The sequence below is a fragment of the Ambystoma mexicanum genome, chromosome 8 (genome assembly GCF_040938575.1).
Source record: "Ambystoma mexicanum isolate Mex_15411 chromosome 8, UKY_AmexF1_1, whole genome shotgun sequence".
Classification (NCBI taxonomy): domain Eukaryota; kingdom Metazoa; phylum Chordata; class Amphibia; order Caudata; family Ambystomatidae; genus Ambystoma; species Ambystoma mexicanum.
This window is the reverse complement of record NC_090929.1, coordinates 1,029,960,101-1,029,977,830: the sequence shown is the minus strand read 5'-3', so window position 1 is coordinate 1,029,977,830 and position 17,730 is coordinate 1,029,960,101. Positions and strand designations below refer to the sequence as shown.

The following is a 17,730-nucleotide window of genomic DNA, read 5'->3' as shown; positions in this document are numbered from 1 at the left end:
ACCCGTTACATAAGAGAAAACAGAGTGCAAAGTGCACGACTAAGAAAGTAATGGAAGACATTTGTAATGTAACAACTCACATCAGTACATCAATAAGCAATATTTCAGGTGCAGACAGGAGAAGTCCCCTGACCATATAGAATTCGAACAAGCTAAACAAAAACCTGTTGTTTTCAGTTGGTGAACCTGAGTGCACTCCTGTGGGACGAGTGCCTGACCAACTCAATTAGTAATATCACATTTCTCAATATAAAAAGAACAGTCATCCATTTAATAAACACATCATTTTATTCCAAACAGTTGTAAATATAAACCAAACTTTACTATCCTGGGAGATTAAATACCTAAAATATGAAACTAATTAGTTGGTGTGTTTAACCAATCTCACACCATAATCACATAGATAACACCAACACATCTGTTTACCAGCACGGTTGCGTTACTGAAGTGTAAGGTGATACAAATGATGTTAGACCACGGAGGGAAGGTGACATAACAAGATTCTTGCAACAAGAAATTGTATGGATAGAACGTTTGGGCTCGATGACACCTAGGGGCATGATCTGTGATTTACATTATTCATGCTACCTGTAAAGTGGCGGTCATACCCTGTCGGCCACTAATGATACACTATACTGCTTATGGTACTTCGTTTTAAATACAGGATGGTTTATTCTGTTGCTACGAGTTATTTATCCAAGACACTTGACCCGGAATTTGGTGACCACCTTGTTCACGTGCAGGATGTTGATTGCTAGTCACTTGGATTTTGTACAATCCTTGACTTTGGATTTCACTAGGCTATGGCTGATTGCATAGATGCTTGAATGGTCATGGATTGTGAGCTACACATTTAGTAGCTGGGTTTCTAGAATTTACTAGCTAGTCATTTTTAGACAGGACTTTTGAGTTCTTATTGTTACATTCCACACCTCTAGCAGTTGGTTGTGTACATCATCAGAGCTTGTTCATTTTAGATTTGTGTTGGTATATTGACACCATTTTACAGCAGCTCTATTCCAGCGAGGTAATATTTAGCGCATGGTAATGTTTTCCAGCGCTGTATAGTATACCACATATTTTCTTACCACCTATCAGTAACCACATTTCATCACGTTTCGTTTATTAGGATGTGACTGCCGGTGTCTTTACGACTTGCACACAGCTCTCTGGTCCGTTTGATCCGCTTGCACTCTAGATACATACATTGATTTTCTCTCCATATTCTTTTAGATGGACTAACAGTATTTTAGAGTTAGTTCATTTCTTTTGTAAAGCCAGACCACGCATATCTGCTTCGTTTCTGACTAGAGGGGAACTATTCCAACATGGCTGCCATCCGCGACCTTGCCCCCACGGACCCAAAAATGCACGTTAGCATGGTTTTCAGCTATATATACGTATGTGGGGTGCCAGAACGGTTCGCCGGTCTGCTGCCCCGTTGTCCGCATTACATATCGAACACAGATTACACAGGTATGGGTTAGAGAGTATCCCTTAGCTGGGAACGCTCCTTCTGCGCTTACAATACATAACAGTCTGTACTTCTTTGGGTGAGTATGTCTTAAAGTTGGGGGCGCACAAAGGTGCAATTTACAAACAAGACTCCAGGAGCCTTAACAGTGCTTTTCGACATTTGTTTTTAGGTTCTACCCTAGCGATGGGATTTGCTATCGGAAAGGTTGGTGTTTGATATGCATCAACAGTGGGGGTTTTTCAATGGATTTGTCATGGAAATGTAAAAAGGTTTCACATTTGAGTAATGAGGTTTATATATTTTTTGATTTTCAGATGCTAATGAACTATGATTCACATTGGACACTCCATGTTATAACTGCTTTATGATCTGAAGTGATTTATTCTGTACAATACTAGGATACAATACTAGGATTGTTCGTTTACCAACATCATTTGTATCAACTTAAACGTAAGCAACACACCTGTGCTGGTAAACAGATGTGTTGGCGTTATCTATGATTATGGTGTGAGATTTGATAAACACACTCACTAATTAGTTTCAGATGTCAAACATTTCATCTTACAGGATAGTAAAATGTGGGTTATATTTACAACTGTTTGGAATCTAATTATTTATGAAATGGGTGACTTTTCTTTCTGTATTGGGAAATTTGATATTACTAATTGAGTTGGTTGGGGACTCGTCCCACAGGAGTGCACTTGCGTTCATCGGCTACGCAAGACCGATAGTTGTGAGGGTTAAGTGATCTAGGGTACTTTGTGGCAGCCAGGCATGCTTGCCACCATTACTCGGGCACCGCACAGCTTCTCCGCCACCACGTATCGATGTTGCTGCGCTTCATTCTCCCTGCTGGTCTTTTTCTGCCACTAGCAGCTTGTGGAATACTGAGGGGTGGTTTTCTGGTGGTCGGGTCTGTCTTTCTGCTGCTGGCATGAAGTGCTAGATAACTGCGCTCTGTCTCTGACGCTTCCTACGGTTTTCTTGTTCTTATGGCTCGTCGCTAGAAAACGCACAAAAACACTGGCAAGCATATTGTCAAGGAGGTATGGCATGAGACAAAGGAGGACTGCTCAGAAACAAATTGGCACAGGAGAGTGGACAGGATTTGGTCCCTCAAGTGCCACTGTCCACCTCAGGGTTAGGACTGGCTCTGGATTTCTCCCTGGTAGACCTCCCACAGCGTGCTGAGATGGGTTCCTGTCCTCTTTTGACATGGCCAGGGTACGGGCAGTATCACATTTATTGAAGACCTTTTGTAATGTGTGTTTGACTGAGGTGCAATTCAAGATGACTTTCAAGGTTTATTTTGGTACGCTTTTGTTTATTAATTGATTTAAAGCTACAGCAACAAAGGAAGATAAAATGTGTTGACTGTAAACACAGTAAAACATTTAATTACGAAGTCCCTTGTACGTTTTTTGGGAGGCCTTGTTGCTACCATGGAAGATAAGTTAAACTTTTCAGGGTGATAGTAACGCAATGCAAACCTTTTATTTTCTTAAACTTACTCTGAACTTGCATAATGTTACATTTTTAATAACTACAGATTGGTAAAAATGTATACTTATTTAAACCAGTTTTGCTTGTTGATCCTTATTTGTGTGTCCCCACCTCTGCCCCCTTGTTTTATAGTGCCCCTTAATTTGCCTCCCCCCACCTATTATTGAGTTCTCGAGATGGCACTGCTCAGATGAATAAGAGAAGCTTGTATTAACAGGTACAGATTTTGGGGAATGTGTGTATTTCGCTCATTAAATACTGCATACTAAATCCACACACGTGAGAAGAGTGAAACAGAATGTACACGAAAACGTTAATACAGTATTGCACCAAATCAATATTAGAGGTTTGCTGCATATTTAATCAATGGAAATAAAACATGTTAGCAATAAAAAGGAAACAGAATTCAAAGTGTAATGCACGTTAAAAAAAAAATCAATACTTATTCAGGTTTATGTAAACACAAAACTGTAGTGATGAGTAATGAGATCGTTGCCAGCAATGTCTTTCACAATGTTTTAAATTAAAAATCACTACAGCTATTATTTGGAAAATACCAAAGTACCAACCAAAAGATACAAACCTCGCACCACAAGCAGTGTCCTTAACTCCTGGTGTTTAACATCACACCTGTAAGCGAGGCCCCACATGGTTGGCCTGGGACCTTACCATAGACTTTAGTCTTCCCAGCGTTTGGGTGCACATACACATTAGTTTCTAGCAAGGGTCAGCATGGCTTACGCCACTCCACCTCAGCGCTTTGCTTTGCCTCACTGTGTGCCTGCACGTGAAGCTCATGGATGAAGCGAGGGGTGGCTTTGCTGTACACAGACCGTAGAGGATTCCTTGGGTTCACATGCACCATCATCCCTGTACCTAGACATTATACAGCCTTGATGACCCACTCTCCTTCGTCACCTAGAAGGTATGGTACTGACAACAGATATAGAGCTTTCCTTACCTTTCTAATGTTCCAACATGTTATGGATTCAAGCAAAGGCAAGCATTCCTGCATGTAAAGTCTGGCAAAGACATTTGCGGTTGTGCCTGGGAGCCAGCAACAGCATCCCTTGACCCAATGAGTACCTTCCTTGGGCTCCATGCCTTCACACACCGATGGATATAAGAAAGGACCAGAAACGCTAAGCCCAGCTCTAGGAGACTTCATTAACATCACGTTGTTCGCAAAACCGCAGTATTTTTGTTCACAAAACCGCAGTATTTGTCGATCTCGATCTAACTGAAGAGCACCAACTTTGACCCACAATTCAGACTTTTCTTAGGCTTGGGCTGTTCACACTCATTAGGTGGCTTTAAGAGCAAGCATTGCTGCTCAGCAGCAATCCCTTTCTGAAAGAAGACTGTTCTCATCCTCTTAAAGAAACAGTGGCTTAAAGTTTGCAGTTTCAGATGTAGCCCACACAAAGGGAGAGACTACCATCTACAGAGTCCTACTAGTCAGTTGCTGACCTCCTCCCACTAGATAGTAGGGCACCACCTGTAGTGATTAAGATGAAGAGAGATTCTGTACGCCACTCAAAAAACCGCTTTAAAAGAAACCCTGTCCATTTCCAGACAGGACCATTACAATGATGGCAGAATCTCAGGATAGGGGAGAAAGCTGTCTCTAACATTTTAGGGTTGTGCTAAACTCCCACGGGTTATTTCCCAGAGATCCATGTGGGCACAGGGCTCTTGGCTTTACTTGTGCTTTACACTCCTAAACCTTTTCAGTAGGGAAAGATTCTCCATCCCATTTACCTCGACGTGCTTTGCTTTTACTCCGAATTTGCAGCAGTTTTTAGCAATTCCTTTTTACAAAAAAGGCAGAGGCCTAACCAGCGCATGATTTTGTTGTTTCCATCCCATTTACCTCGACGTGCTTTGCTTTTACTCCGAATTTGCAGCAGTTTTTAGCAATTCCTTTTGACAACCGTCTATTCTTGCAGGTCTGTTTGCTTCTCCGCGAAGTACGAGGGGTCCACTGGACCACCCCAACTGCCCCAAACCCTATACTACACGAACTGTGAATCGTTAAGGTTTCTCGCGAGGCAGTCTGTTAATGTAGGTCCGTTTTTTTCTAGTCTTACTATTTCTCTAATCTCTTGAATTTACAATTCCTAACTTTGCTATGAATAGGTGGTGCCAGTGCTTTCTTTGGTGAAGCCATGCCCATAGTAGAGAAGACAGGACCATACGAGTAGTGGAAAAGTAACAGTTGTACAAGGGAGCATGTTTATAGTGCAAAAAGGAAGAAAAAAAAAAAAGGGACAGGAAATAAAACTTTACAAGCTTGCATTGCCTGCAGAAAGCTCGTTTGGCAAAACATACTGGCCCATCCCCTAGATCTTAAAGCAATTAATTGCAATTAGTTGTCATTCTCTATAAAAGGTAGATCAGCCTAATGTCATTGTTTTTTTAAGTACACTGGTGGAGGGAGGTATGGCAACATGAGGATCAGATATCATGAAGTGCTGGGGAAAGGCCTTAACAGTTTTAATAAAATACAAAACAATTTAAAAAGTCTTATAAAAGCAAGAATGACAATGGGATCGGGCACTTCCTGTTCCCCAGGAATCCTTCACCCACCCCTTCCCTTTCCAGACGACATGAGCAGTAGGTAGGAACCTTTCATTAGTCATTAGTGCTCCTTCTGGAATGTTTCTAGTATTTAAAAGCAGTGGTTAAAATTATATAATTTATATAATTATTTAATGCCTCCAAAGCGCATGCAGATTTCCATCTTCAAGAGCAAATGAACTACTGCGTATAGCCTCAGTGCACAATATGGTATAGTCACAACAGCACACACCTGCACACGCACACAGCTACTGCTGCAAAGGACCTACCGCACACAATGAGAGGCCCTCTTCCATGCCACAGTTCTATGCTGTGCTGCACTGGATGAAACAGTGCCTTAAAAAGGAAGCCCTTTGGTTCAAGTCAACAATTTTGTGGAACAAGAAGTGGGGACGGCAATGAAGTAGTAGCACCTAGAGGCGAGACAACTTGCTGAGGTCGTACAGAAGCCTGCAATCTGCCGTTTTGGCCACAGGGTTTCTCTGCAGCAGTTGAAATCAAGGGGTGGATGGTGGCGCAATCAAAAGGAATTCACGGTTTTCGGAAGATTTCTTTTCAAAAGCGATCGACGTTAAGAAAAGCTTTTAGGATCTGAGTAAAAGGTCTCTGCAAACGTACATAGTGAATCAGAACACCCTTTTCAAAGTTGCTACACATAAGAAAGCTTCCATCAGAGTTCATATGGTCCACGTTTTTTAGGCTGTAGTGATTAAGGGGCTGTGGAACCAAGGATTGGAAATGTCCATTATCTGCAGGCTATACAAGATAACTGAAAAGTTACTGGAGGTTTCACAGTTCAAGCCATGAGATGGGACCAAGTGTAATTTACAGCCTAAGATGCAAGGGTTATAACACTTGTAAATAAAACACAACATCATATATCATATCAGCAGGTTACAGTTAGACATTGCCATTAAACCCTCAGCGGTGACTCTCGCAGGACAAATGGATACGAGCTATGGATGTCCTGGATGTCACTAAGATACACGCATTTTCAGCTTCGTTACGAACCCAGGTAGTTCCATGATCTGTTTAACATTAGTGTGCTCACTAGTTTGAGATCATCGCAGGTGTTGTCAAATTCATGCAAATAGCACGTTCTAATTCGCTTTATTACACATTCTGACCCCTATAGGAATATCTTTAGGACAAAGCCTACCACAAAATGGAATGGCAAGCATCCAGCTCTTCTCTTCAAAATGACCCTCTCAAGCCGCTAAATTATTTCAGCCCAATGATAGCCACGTAATCAGGCAATCTTGCAAGATCAATGTAATATTTTGCGACTGCATCTCAACTCTGATTTTAGGCAGCCCCAGCGCTTTCTCATGTCATGCCCTGGTGCAAGAAGCTAGGACAGTTCTGTAAATGTAGTTTCACTTCTGTATATGACTCAAAGCACAAGGCAAAAGCCCATTATACCAGGAAGTTATTTCTTGAAGGTGGATCATAGCTTAAAAATGTTCTGATAGAACATATGAATGAATTTGTACTTTTTATCTAGCAGGAACATCAATGTGTAGGCATCATGCCTGAGAACCAACGACAAAGCAGAAAAGGACACTTATCCAAACCAAGAGACTAAGCACAGGGACCCTAACAGAAAAGGCAAGGCACCAGCCACCATCTGAGTGATGAGGAGCTGCTGGACAGTAACTCCTCCAGGTGCTCTTCAGTAGATCAGGGTCTCCTGAGGGGAAAGGTCATGGTGCCATTGTAAGGGTCTGACATGAGAGAGGAAGGGAGCTAGGGAGGGGGAGGGGGAAAATGCGTGAGAGACAGGGATGGGGTCAGAGGGTGAGGGGCATGAGAAGGAAGGAGGAGAGAATGAAGGGTAGAGGGAGAAGACAGAGGAAGGGGGGGAAGAGGAGGGATAAGAACAGACAGAAGAGAAGAGACGAGCCAAAGAAGGAGCGGCAAAGCATGTAGAGCGGGGGGAGCAAGCAGAGAAAGAGACGGGGGCAGATAAGAGTGGAAAGAGGCTCGAGAGCGAGAAAAAAAACAAAGAAAAGGGTGTACATGAAAAAGTGAAAGTGGGCTGTGGGAGAGAAAGAGCGTGAAACTACGAGAGAAAAGTAAGCAGGGTGGGAACGATTGACCGAGAATGTAGGACAGCCAACAAAGGGAAATATAAAGAGATGAGCAATGTAGTGGTGGGTGGGGCCACACAGTTATTCAGTGTTATAAACGGAGCTTCTGACTGCGCCCCTGGGCACAGCTGCACCATTACCTCTGCCTCCAACCCAGAAAAAAGTTCTCCTTTCAGGCGGGGTACGATGGGGCTCAGCTGCCAAGTGACAAACTCACACAAAAAGTGCACGCCTGGCCACTCATTCAGTAACCAATTGCAAGCCTTTATGTCAAATCTCCTCTCTTGAGCTGCTGCGGGCCATGTGAATGCTCGTTAAGCAAACGTTTGAATTCCAGGATGGTTGAAGTCCGATAAAGAGGACACACCTCTGCTCAAATAAATGTTCTTGAGCCACCAGGCAGCTCTAATGCCGGCCAGGCGGGAGAGGGTGGGGATAGGTCCTAACAACATGGAAATGCATCCGTGTTGCTTCTGCATTTGGCTGTCTCTGTTCAACTGTGCATTTCTGCTCATCACAGTGAATGTTAGTGCAAAGTTGTCTTTTGTCAACTTAACTTGAGTGCAATCCTAACAGTAAGCAATGCAAAAAGAAACAAACGCTCCAATGCTGTGGCGCCGCTCCATCCAAGCGGCCCCCACTTCCCGCGGTCCAAAAACCACCACCTAAATGACTTGCAAGCATCCCCCCGAAACTGTCTACCACCGACCCTTAAACCGTTCACACAGGATTTAGCCTAACGTGGGCTTCTACCCGGAAGAGAGCGAAGGGATTCCCATTCTGCTAGTTTTGTCGTTATGGGTGACGAGCTCGAGGAAGAAGTTCATTAGGTTTCGGTTTGAAACCCAGCTCCAGAGGTTGGACGAAACAGACAAACGCAGTCTGCTTGTGTGACCTGCACAGCAGCAGCAAAACATTCTCACCAAACACCTCCTCCATGTCCTTGTGTTGAAGTCCTGTTTGGGAAAGGGAGTAGGGCAGAAGGCTCTCTGCAACACAATAACTTAGCGTCTCACAAGCCAGCTCCTCTTTCACCTGTGCAATGTAGTAGATCATTTTATTGGAGGTTCTGGGTGAAGAGAGACTTGGGCTAGCCAATTAGACTTCTCATGGCAGCGGGCCTGGAGAAGGGCCAGCAGTACTCGTTGGGCACTGCCCCGTTGACATTGCACTCAAAAAAGGAGAACAAGGGGAACCAGATGCGGGCCCGTCGGCTGTGCTGGTAGGCCCTGGTGTTAGCCAGCGTGTGGTAATACAGGAAGAGTCTCGTGGTGATGTAGAAGGCAATGAAGACATCTATAGAGTAGTGTTCGTGAGCAGCGAGGATGAAGAAGATCCCGAAAAGATTCAGGACCCAGGATAAGGTGTGCAAGAAGTTCCAGCTCCTTGGGGTATCTAGGGAAAGAAGCAACACACATTAAGGGACCGGTGTCAACCCACATTACACTTGATCCGCCCATTTGCTAGTCTGAAGTCAGAAAACTACTTCGCTATGGACTTACATTCGGTGACAAAAAAGTTCAGCATTGTCAGGACAACTGTATGGCCGCTGAACATGTAATCTCCACAGGTGTGAACTCCAGTCAGCGTCATGCCGAAGCCACTCCATATAGCAAAGGCCCGCTGAAGCTTCGCCCACATGTTGCCATACAGCTAAAGAAAAAGTAAGATACAACATTAAAACTCATAACAAGAGCGTAGAGACTTTCATTCACAAACATAGGCACATACGGAGATCAGAAGGCAGGACTCCGGACTTCGTCCATTGAGTGTAACTACAAAAGTCTTTCTCTAGAGATAACTGGCCAGGCCAAAAAAGCTACCAGGTAGGATATTGCATACATTTTTCCGAACTAGAGTTATACATTTGGCAGAACCTAACACCCGAAGACACTAAGCTCATGTCTGGATGAGAAATGCGCTCAGACAATTCAAGCAAAGGTGCAGTTTGTAAAAAAAAAATGCAAATGACAAGATGGAAAGCTAAATAATTATGTGCAACACATGCTTCTCAAATCAGAGAAGGAGAGCACAGCCCAGTACTTGGAGAGAAAGCACTACCACAGTAATGCGTGCCATCAGCCTGCAGAAGGGATCTCGCCTCACTTAACTAAGACAGAAAGCAAATGACAGTCATTACTTTATTTCCTCATTCCCTACCGTGCACACCAGAGCCGTACCTTCTTGCCAAAGGCAGTCTAAACACCCACCTAGGGCTGTGGCAGGTTTCGCAGCAGAGACTAGTGATGTACCCTTGGCAAAACTCTGCAGCGAGTTGAATCTCTGCGCTTAGTGCAAGAGACACCGCGACCTCAGAGCACACGAAAAAGCTTACTACTGGACATCCATGTTGTCGTGGGTCTACCTCAGGAGCACAGTTACTGATTATGTGGCCCTCCAGATGTTTTGGACTGCAATCCCCCCCTCTGCTCTAGCTAGTATAGTCGGGGACAATGGAGCATGAGAGTTTTAGTCGAAAACATCCAGAGCCACATATTTAGTGACCATGCTCTAGAGTATCTAATAACATTTCTTATTACCATTGTGTGCATAATAAACATTAGATGTTATCTTCCATACGGAGATTTATCACTAAACCCACAAATATGTATACTTGCAACAGTGTCTTTTGTACTGAAATAGTAACGCATTAAGAATTCTCTTTCTTTAGCATTTGTATATATATATATATATATATGTAATCTTTTCCAGCAGTAATAGGAGCATTACAAATTGTATACTCAATATGCAGTTCTGAATATTAGCAATAATGTATTGGAATGGTCCTGGCAACCTTCTCCTCTACTCCCTTCTAAAATGCTAAAGAAATTTATAACCAATCAGCAATGTGTGTAGCCATTGCGGCAGTCACATTTAAAATGATACTTCAAGGAGGGCTGTCAGATTTGTCGACCCAAGGGAAAGGTGAGTTTATACATACCAACCCCTGTAAAACACATCCAATGGCAAGTGTTGAACAACGTAAAAGCAATCTAAAGACATGGATACAACATACAGGTAAAGGTTTTTAAATCTAACTGCAAGGATTCTTCCCTTACGTCCTCAGTGCTTTGAAGGATCCACTTATCCTGACCAAACAAATACGAGGGGCAGCACAAGCTGGTATTATGCACTGTGCCAAAACTCAGTATCACAACAACATCAGTGTTTCACCAGCACAGGAACAGTTGAAATGCTACTTAACAAAAGCATCATGATTATCTCTTAAATGGTGTGACCATGGAAAAACATGTTCCAAAATGGGTAACATGGCTTATTCAACCCCCAAAATATTAAAAGTAAAAAAAAGAAAGAAAAAGTAGAATTTGGAAAGAGTGAAAGTGTGCCACGATTTAGGGGCTCATGCTGCATGCATTTGGAGGCGGTTTGCTTCTTCTCAAAGCAGTATAGTTTTGTGGTTTAGTTTTACCTCCACATTATTGCAGCAAGCATAACAATTACAAATTGGAAACATTGGCAAAGTGACAATTTTAGGCACAGGCAGATCTGCTTTGTGCTTGCTCCCTCTTACCCAGGCTGCCCAGCCTTGTGAATCAGCTGTGCTACCAGCTGCTCTGCCCCAACTGGCTTCTTGCCAGGAACATAAGAGTCTCAATGTTTGGTTTCTTTCTGCTGTTCTATGTAGTGTATAGGCAAATCCAAGTGACGTTGGTGCACACCTAATTTCGATAGGCATATATTTTGAATTCCATATGAAAAATTCCACAAGTTCTAGGTGCAGGGGAGGAACTATGATCCTGGCACAAGATCACAACAAAAGCACCTATTGGGCAAGATGCAACAGGGAGCACATCGAGAACGGCTGCCAGTGTGTTTTCTTATGTGCACCAAAGAAGAGAATTGAATAGCAGCAGTGCTTTGCTGCTAGCTCAAAGTTTCCCATTGAAAAAGGGAAATATTTGGCATTTAAAATAAATGCGCCCTGATGCTCTTTTCATCTGTTAACTAAATAAATAAAACCATACATGCATTGGCTGTACTGGAAGCCACAGAACAGGTTTTTCTGCCCTGCTTTCAAAGGACATTGAATCCACACCCCCCTCCCAACGGAGAACGGCATTTGGAAGCTCTGAATGGACCAAGGGGAAGAATGTAACATGTTAATCAGACTTGGTGGCTGGGCTCCAGCTTGACAATAGATTCTGGGACACCTACCTGTTACTTTTGGAAGTGTCACCTCCCATCCACTCAAAACAAGGAGCTCCAAAGACAAACTCCATGGCAAACCTGGGCTAAACTGACATTTGGTGGTAGCCTGGGCAGAAATGACCATATTTGGAGGACAAAGGCCAGCCCATCTGGCTCAAGACACTATTTTAATGAATAAACTTTAAGACTTATTTCTATGACCAGACAGCGCAGTAATGTAAACGTTTTACAGTTTAAATGTATATTTTGTGGCTTTAAAACAAGATATTGTGGCTGTCCGTAGCATGTATGGAACGCAAACGCCAGGAAAATGTGACTCATGGGAAAAGTACATATGGTGGAACGTTAAAATGAATGGGAATATGCTCTATGATAATATGTACACATAGCTAAAATTGTGGAATTTTGGGTGAAGTGGTTCCCCACAAAAAATCACCAAAAATTATTAGAAGGCCGAAACAATGTTGTACAGACCTGGGAGTTGGAATACCATGCTCTGTATGATGTATGTCATTTGCCTATGTCATTTGCAAAAGTGTCACAACTGTACAAAAGACCAATATAATGTCATAATTGATCTTGTGCAAAAATGACTGTGGGATGACTTTGAACCTCATAAAACACAACCCCATTAACGGATTCCCCTCCTGGAGGAGGTGACCAACATAGGCTGACCTATCCAGTTCTTAGGGGTAGGTCTAGCTTAGTTCTGCCCAACAATAAATCCTGTGATGTCACCCGCCTTATATAAAGGGGGGGGAAGCTCACAGAGACGGGACACTCTTCCGAATGTCCAGCACCTACGTATCCAGATATTCCACCTTCACTCTGCAAGATTCCAGATTCTATTGCCAGGCCAGAACATCGCTGACCCTATCCAGGCAGGACTATTGATCCAGAAACCCCACTAAAAATTCCAATAACTAGGGGGAAAAGCTGTGGTACCCTTTTGGGAGTATCCTGTGATCAGACTGGCTTTTTGCCCCACTACCTGCATGCCAGCTGTACCCTTGCTATCCAGTGACCAGACAGGCCCAGCTGTTTGCTGTTAGGATAGCCCGCCGTGCTGTGACCAGATCCTTTGAGTAAAGAAACCCAGTTGGCTGTCCCAAATCCCAGTGCAGATTGTGAGTATTTCCCCATCCCATAGCAACACATAGCGTACCCCATCTTGATACCTTGTCTTTGTCCTACTCCAAGTAATCCTGTCCATACCCTGGTAACTTGTTTAAAACTGTCGGAATTCTCTGTGCATCCTGTCCTTGATCGCTAAGCTTTAGTGTCAGTCTTCTACTCATTTCTCTCCTGCATAGATCCTTAATCAAAGTTTGAATAATTTAAGTAATTCCCACAATGAGCTGAACGTGGGTTGAAAAGGCTAACTTTGCAAATTAACCTTGGAGCGTACCGTGTCTTTCTTTAACTATCTACTCCTGATAATCTAGTTTAAGTCAAACTTGTCCTTCTTTCCAAACCAATTTTCTCTGTTAACTGCGTTTATTTTCCCAAAAGCGAATCTCCTTCCACATTGAAAATCTAATCCAGTTCTTCAGCTAGAGTCTCATTCACTTCTATATTATCCCTGTGATGCGCATCTATCACTCAGCCTCAAAACTGCATTCTGATTCTGTCTATTTCACCCGTTTTATTTTAAAAACCATTTTGACATTTAAAAATGCAAAAAGAGTAAAATGCAACTTTTCAACGTGTGATTTTGGCTGCACTGTGTTCTTACTTTCAAGTTGCTTTGTGAACTGTATGCCCTTTGTTGATACCTTGCCTTGTAGTTTCTAGTGATAATACCGCCCTGATACTGTGATAAATCATATTTACCTCATTTATTCAACCGCACTTTTAAATTAATTATTTACCAATTCCGAGTGTCATTTTATACAATTGCAAAGGCTTTTCTTTTGCCTCCGATTTTGTGAGGGAAGGTGGATTTTAATTCCGTTTGCCACCCAGTATCCCTGACTCCTTGCTGCTCCCTTCTATCCAAAATAATTGGGGTTTGACGGAGCATTGCAGGGGCAAATCGTAACTCGGGTGCTATCTACCCGAACAGTAGAATTGCTCCTATTCATCTGTGCTTTGGATATGTTCTTGTAGAAGGTAAACCAAGTGTATTTCATCAGTTTACATTGTAATTATCACCCCATTGGTGATGGCTGCCCAATATTCAAACTGATTTTCTTTGAATTTAAAATAAATAAATATTGTATTACCACCCACCGGCCTGGTTCATGGTCCATTGTGACCCGGGGTATTTGTAAAACGGGGTGTGAGACGGGTTGGGTGCCAGCTCAATCGGAATTCATCGAAAATAAACAAAAAGCATTCTAGTTGAGCGCTACATCCTAGGCTAAGGGCAAGGGTCCTGGTCCAATGTGCGACGCCAGATTGGAATCCTTTACATCTGGGGCAAGCTCTCCAATGCTCAAGAGCAGACCCATGGTCCTGGGAGCCCTGACAGTATAAGGTGCATAAGAAGAAGCATTGATAGAAATTTGAGGTAGAGCCCTAAGAATTCCTGGGAGGAAGGCAAGAGACTTATAAAGTTCCTTTTGCTGATAATAAAAGTTTACAGCCAAAATGCCATCCCGGTGTCCGCCTCTTTACTCCACCAAGCCACAACTCTTACTTCCCATCCGCTTGCCTCCATACTCTTGTGAGATTCTAAAGCACCCCAAGCAACCTGGGCCGCTGGTTTCAACTTGCAAATAGGTTTCACGAAACCGCTTTCAATTAAACGTATTTTATGTGCAGACCTTGGTTATTGTAGGGAAGGGTAGGTCAATAGGACCTCCCTCCCACTGCATGTCCCACCCTGGTTGAGACCCATGACTCGTCGGCAGCCCCCTGGCCTCCCGGGCCCAGGCGGCAGGGCGGCTGCCGGCCGACACGTGGGGTTGCACCATCACGTTATGTGGCAGAGAATAGACGCCATCTTGTTTTAAGCCATCTCCATCTTGCTAGAAACTTGCATATTTAACCCAAGGCAGGAACACTGAACGCTGCAGAGTGACCCCCACTTGACTGCGCTCAAAGAGGCCCACACCCCCCCCCACCTCCCACTGCATGGCAGATCCGCTGAAGACTCGTTCTCACGAGTCACCAGACGCAAGTGAACAACAAAATAAAACACTGTAGCTGTTGACCTTCCACAGTACATCATTGCCCCAGCTATGAACGAGAATACTAGGATGTAACTGAGATCAGCCCAAACCCTGAAGGCCCTGACCCCCGTACCAAGCCCCCCCAGCTATAGACGGCGTGACGCCTTGCACCCATACCCACCCCGAAATCCCTTGCAACGTGCAGAAACCATTTATGTAATATGTGCCTTGTTGACGAACGTTCGCTGCTAATATAAAGGAGAATAGGTAAAGAGAAAGTTGTGCAACCGATATTACATGTAATGAAGAGATATACAAAGACTGGACAGCTGATAACTGAACAATAACTTGTGTTGCTCTCTTAATACACCCTTTACAGACACCTGCTTGACACTACCTCATGTTCGTATGTCAACTGTAAATGTGAAATGCCATGTAAAAAAGTATGATCATCAGCTAGTATCCCATGTAAGTACAAATACATATGAGTGCTTTTAGGAACCCCATGTGTTGTTAGTCGCCCCTCACCCATACGACAGTAAAACCGCCTTGTGCAAGATGCCATGCACGGAGCTGCAAGGACATTCCCCCCCCCCGTCCCCCTGCCCAGGCTCTCTCGAGATAGACGGTGTTCAAACAGCAAAGCCTTGCCTTCCCTCCCGACCCTGCGGGACCCGTTTCAAGCATCCGCCACCCTCCCCGTGTCAGAGGGCGCCACAGCCTGACTCTGTGATTTACGAGCTACCGGGTCCTAAATCCCACCGCCTTTCAGGTACCGGTCACATGCCCCCCACGGGTCAGTAGTACCTCCGTCGACCCCGAGTTAATGACCCTAGAAAGGGGGGCGCACACACGTGTACCAACAGATCATAATACCATCCCTCACCGAAATTGCCAAGGATGGTTAGTTAAGCACCCCCGCCCATGTCCCTGACTACGCCCATGGGACCCGATTGTTTGAACCTAAGGCGCCTCCCAAACCGATGTATTAAGACACTCCAGATCGCATATCAATGTTCCTGGCCATGTATTGATCTAAGGTCAGCGCTTACAAGAGTTGCAACTCAACAGGACACATGAAGTGTGATGAATGGGTGGGAATGTGTGGCCATAAGGGCAAATGTTTAGCTATCAATCGTTGTTACAAGGCATGTCCGGCCCAGCGCTATATCCCGATGAGCCCAGCTGACCTCCCGCCCAACGTGGCGCAGCACCGTCCGCCAATCCTGGAGAAGCAACTGTATACAATGTATACCACCTGGCCATCACCACCCAATCCCTGAGACTCTGTGGCCCCTATAGCTTACCTCATGCATGACGTGTATTTGTAATATAACTAACTGCTATTGTCAGACAGAGCGCTCTCGGAGTTTGCAGAGTCCTTTGCATGCCCTATATTGAATTATATAAAGCTCTTTTGATCTTACCCGCACTTGGTCCTGGCCTCATTCCCCTTCTGGGGTGTGTCCATTATTGCCTCTCACTAAGGGGGGTGCGTTTCTGGGGACACTTACATTCAGTGGTGACCCCATAGACGTGATTTGTTTTGTTAACTTTAAACTGTCCCCTTGGCACGAGACGACCCCGGCTGCAGTGGAGACGCACGGCGGGCCCGCTCAACAGAGCCGCCCACCTACGGCAACTGGTACGCAGAGAAGTGCGCACGCAGTTAGGGCGAGAGGTTACGGGTCCTGTTTCAAAAAACACTTAGTACCGCTCGCCGGAGCCAGGTGGGGCCAGTGAGTGCGAGGCCGCGCTGCTTGGACGGACCAAATCCGGAGAGTCTCTGATCAAGACGGGCACGTGAGTATTAGGTGCGAGTGATTTTAAAAGGGGAAACATTTTAATTTTAAAAAACAAGGGGAAACGAGGAAAAGGGAGTGGGGGATATAAGGGGAACTTTCTTACTTCTAATATTTTCTCTTGCTTTGCATATAGCCATTAGGACAATAAAGGGAAAAGGGAAAAGAGGACGGGAACCTAATTCTGTAAGGGAGTAGAAGGCGGCTCCGCGTAGTGCTATCTCGACTAGTGCCGGGACTGTATAATTGCACTGTTTATAAGCACTTTCCTAGGGGGGGGGTACGGTCATTGTAAGTGTGGCCTGGTTAGATTTGACAAACCAACATCTTTTCATTGAAGAAAGTGAGTTGTTTATTGTAACGGGAAAGGGGGTTGAAGCCACAGTAACACACATAGTGACAGAACAGACTAGTACAAACTAACAGAGTAACACCGACTTAGACATGAGAGTGGAGACACCCCTAGCACACATTTGTAAGAGTTTACCAGGTCATGCAGAAAGAATAACTAAATACCATGACCAATGGGTAACGGAACTGAAGGGGCAGGGTCTCCCCCAGGTCTGACCACAAGGAGGGTCATTTGATAAAAGCGTTCTGGACATGGTAGCCACCTGCATATTCCTAAAATACAAGGGCAAACAATTTCACAATAGGAGAGAGATACTAGATCTATTATTTGAGGAAATAACCCCACCAAAGAAAATAGACACCACACTTGATCAACCCGCCCTCACGGCTACCCCATCAGCGCGAGCAGAGGGTAGCAAGGAGGACAAGGGTAAAGAGGGAGTCAGGTGACTCGATTGTACCCACTTCTACACAAACCCCCACTCACTGAAGGTTACAGTGATCCCACATACGTGCCCACTAGCACCCTCACCCCCACGCCCACAGCAAGACCAACTGCGCCACCACCCTCGGTAAACGTAAGTAAATTGACAGAAGATTTAGATGCCAGACTCTCAATAGCAAAGGAAGAGTTGTCAAGG

At 44.4% G+C, this 17,730-nt stretch overlaps 1 protein-coding gene across 4 annotated transcripts in view; it reads right to left on the bottom strand.

Annotated features, from left to right (window-relative positions):
- Positions 1–2,780: 2,780 nt before the first annotated feature.
- SAMD8 (sterile alpha motif domain containing 8) overlaps positions 2,781–17,730 on the bottom strand; it is a 477,816-nt gene continuing 462,866 nt past the window's right edge. For all 4 annotated transcript variants that reach the window (XM_069610976.1, XM_069610977.1, XM_069610975.1 and 1 more), the window contains 2 exons: positions 9,153–9,303; positions 2,781–9,045 (listed from right to left, as the gene is read on the bottom strand). In XM_069610976.1, coding sequence (XP_069467077.1) covers positions 8,741–9,045; positions 9,153–9,303 — 456 coding nt within the window. In that variant the 3' untranslated portion in view covers positions 2,781–8,740. The remainder of the gene's footprint in view (positions 9,046–9,152; positions 9,304–17,730) is intronic.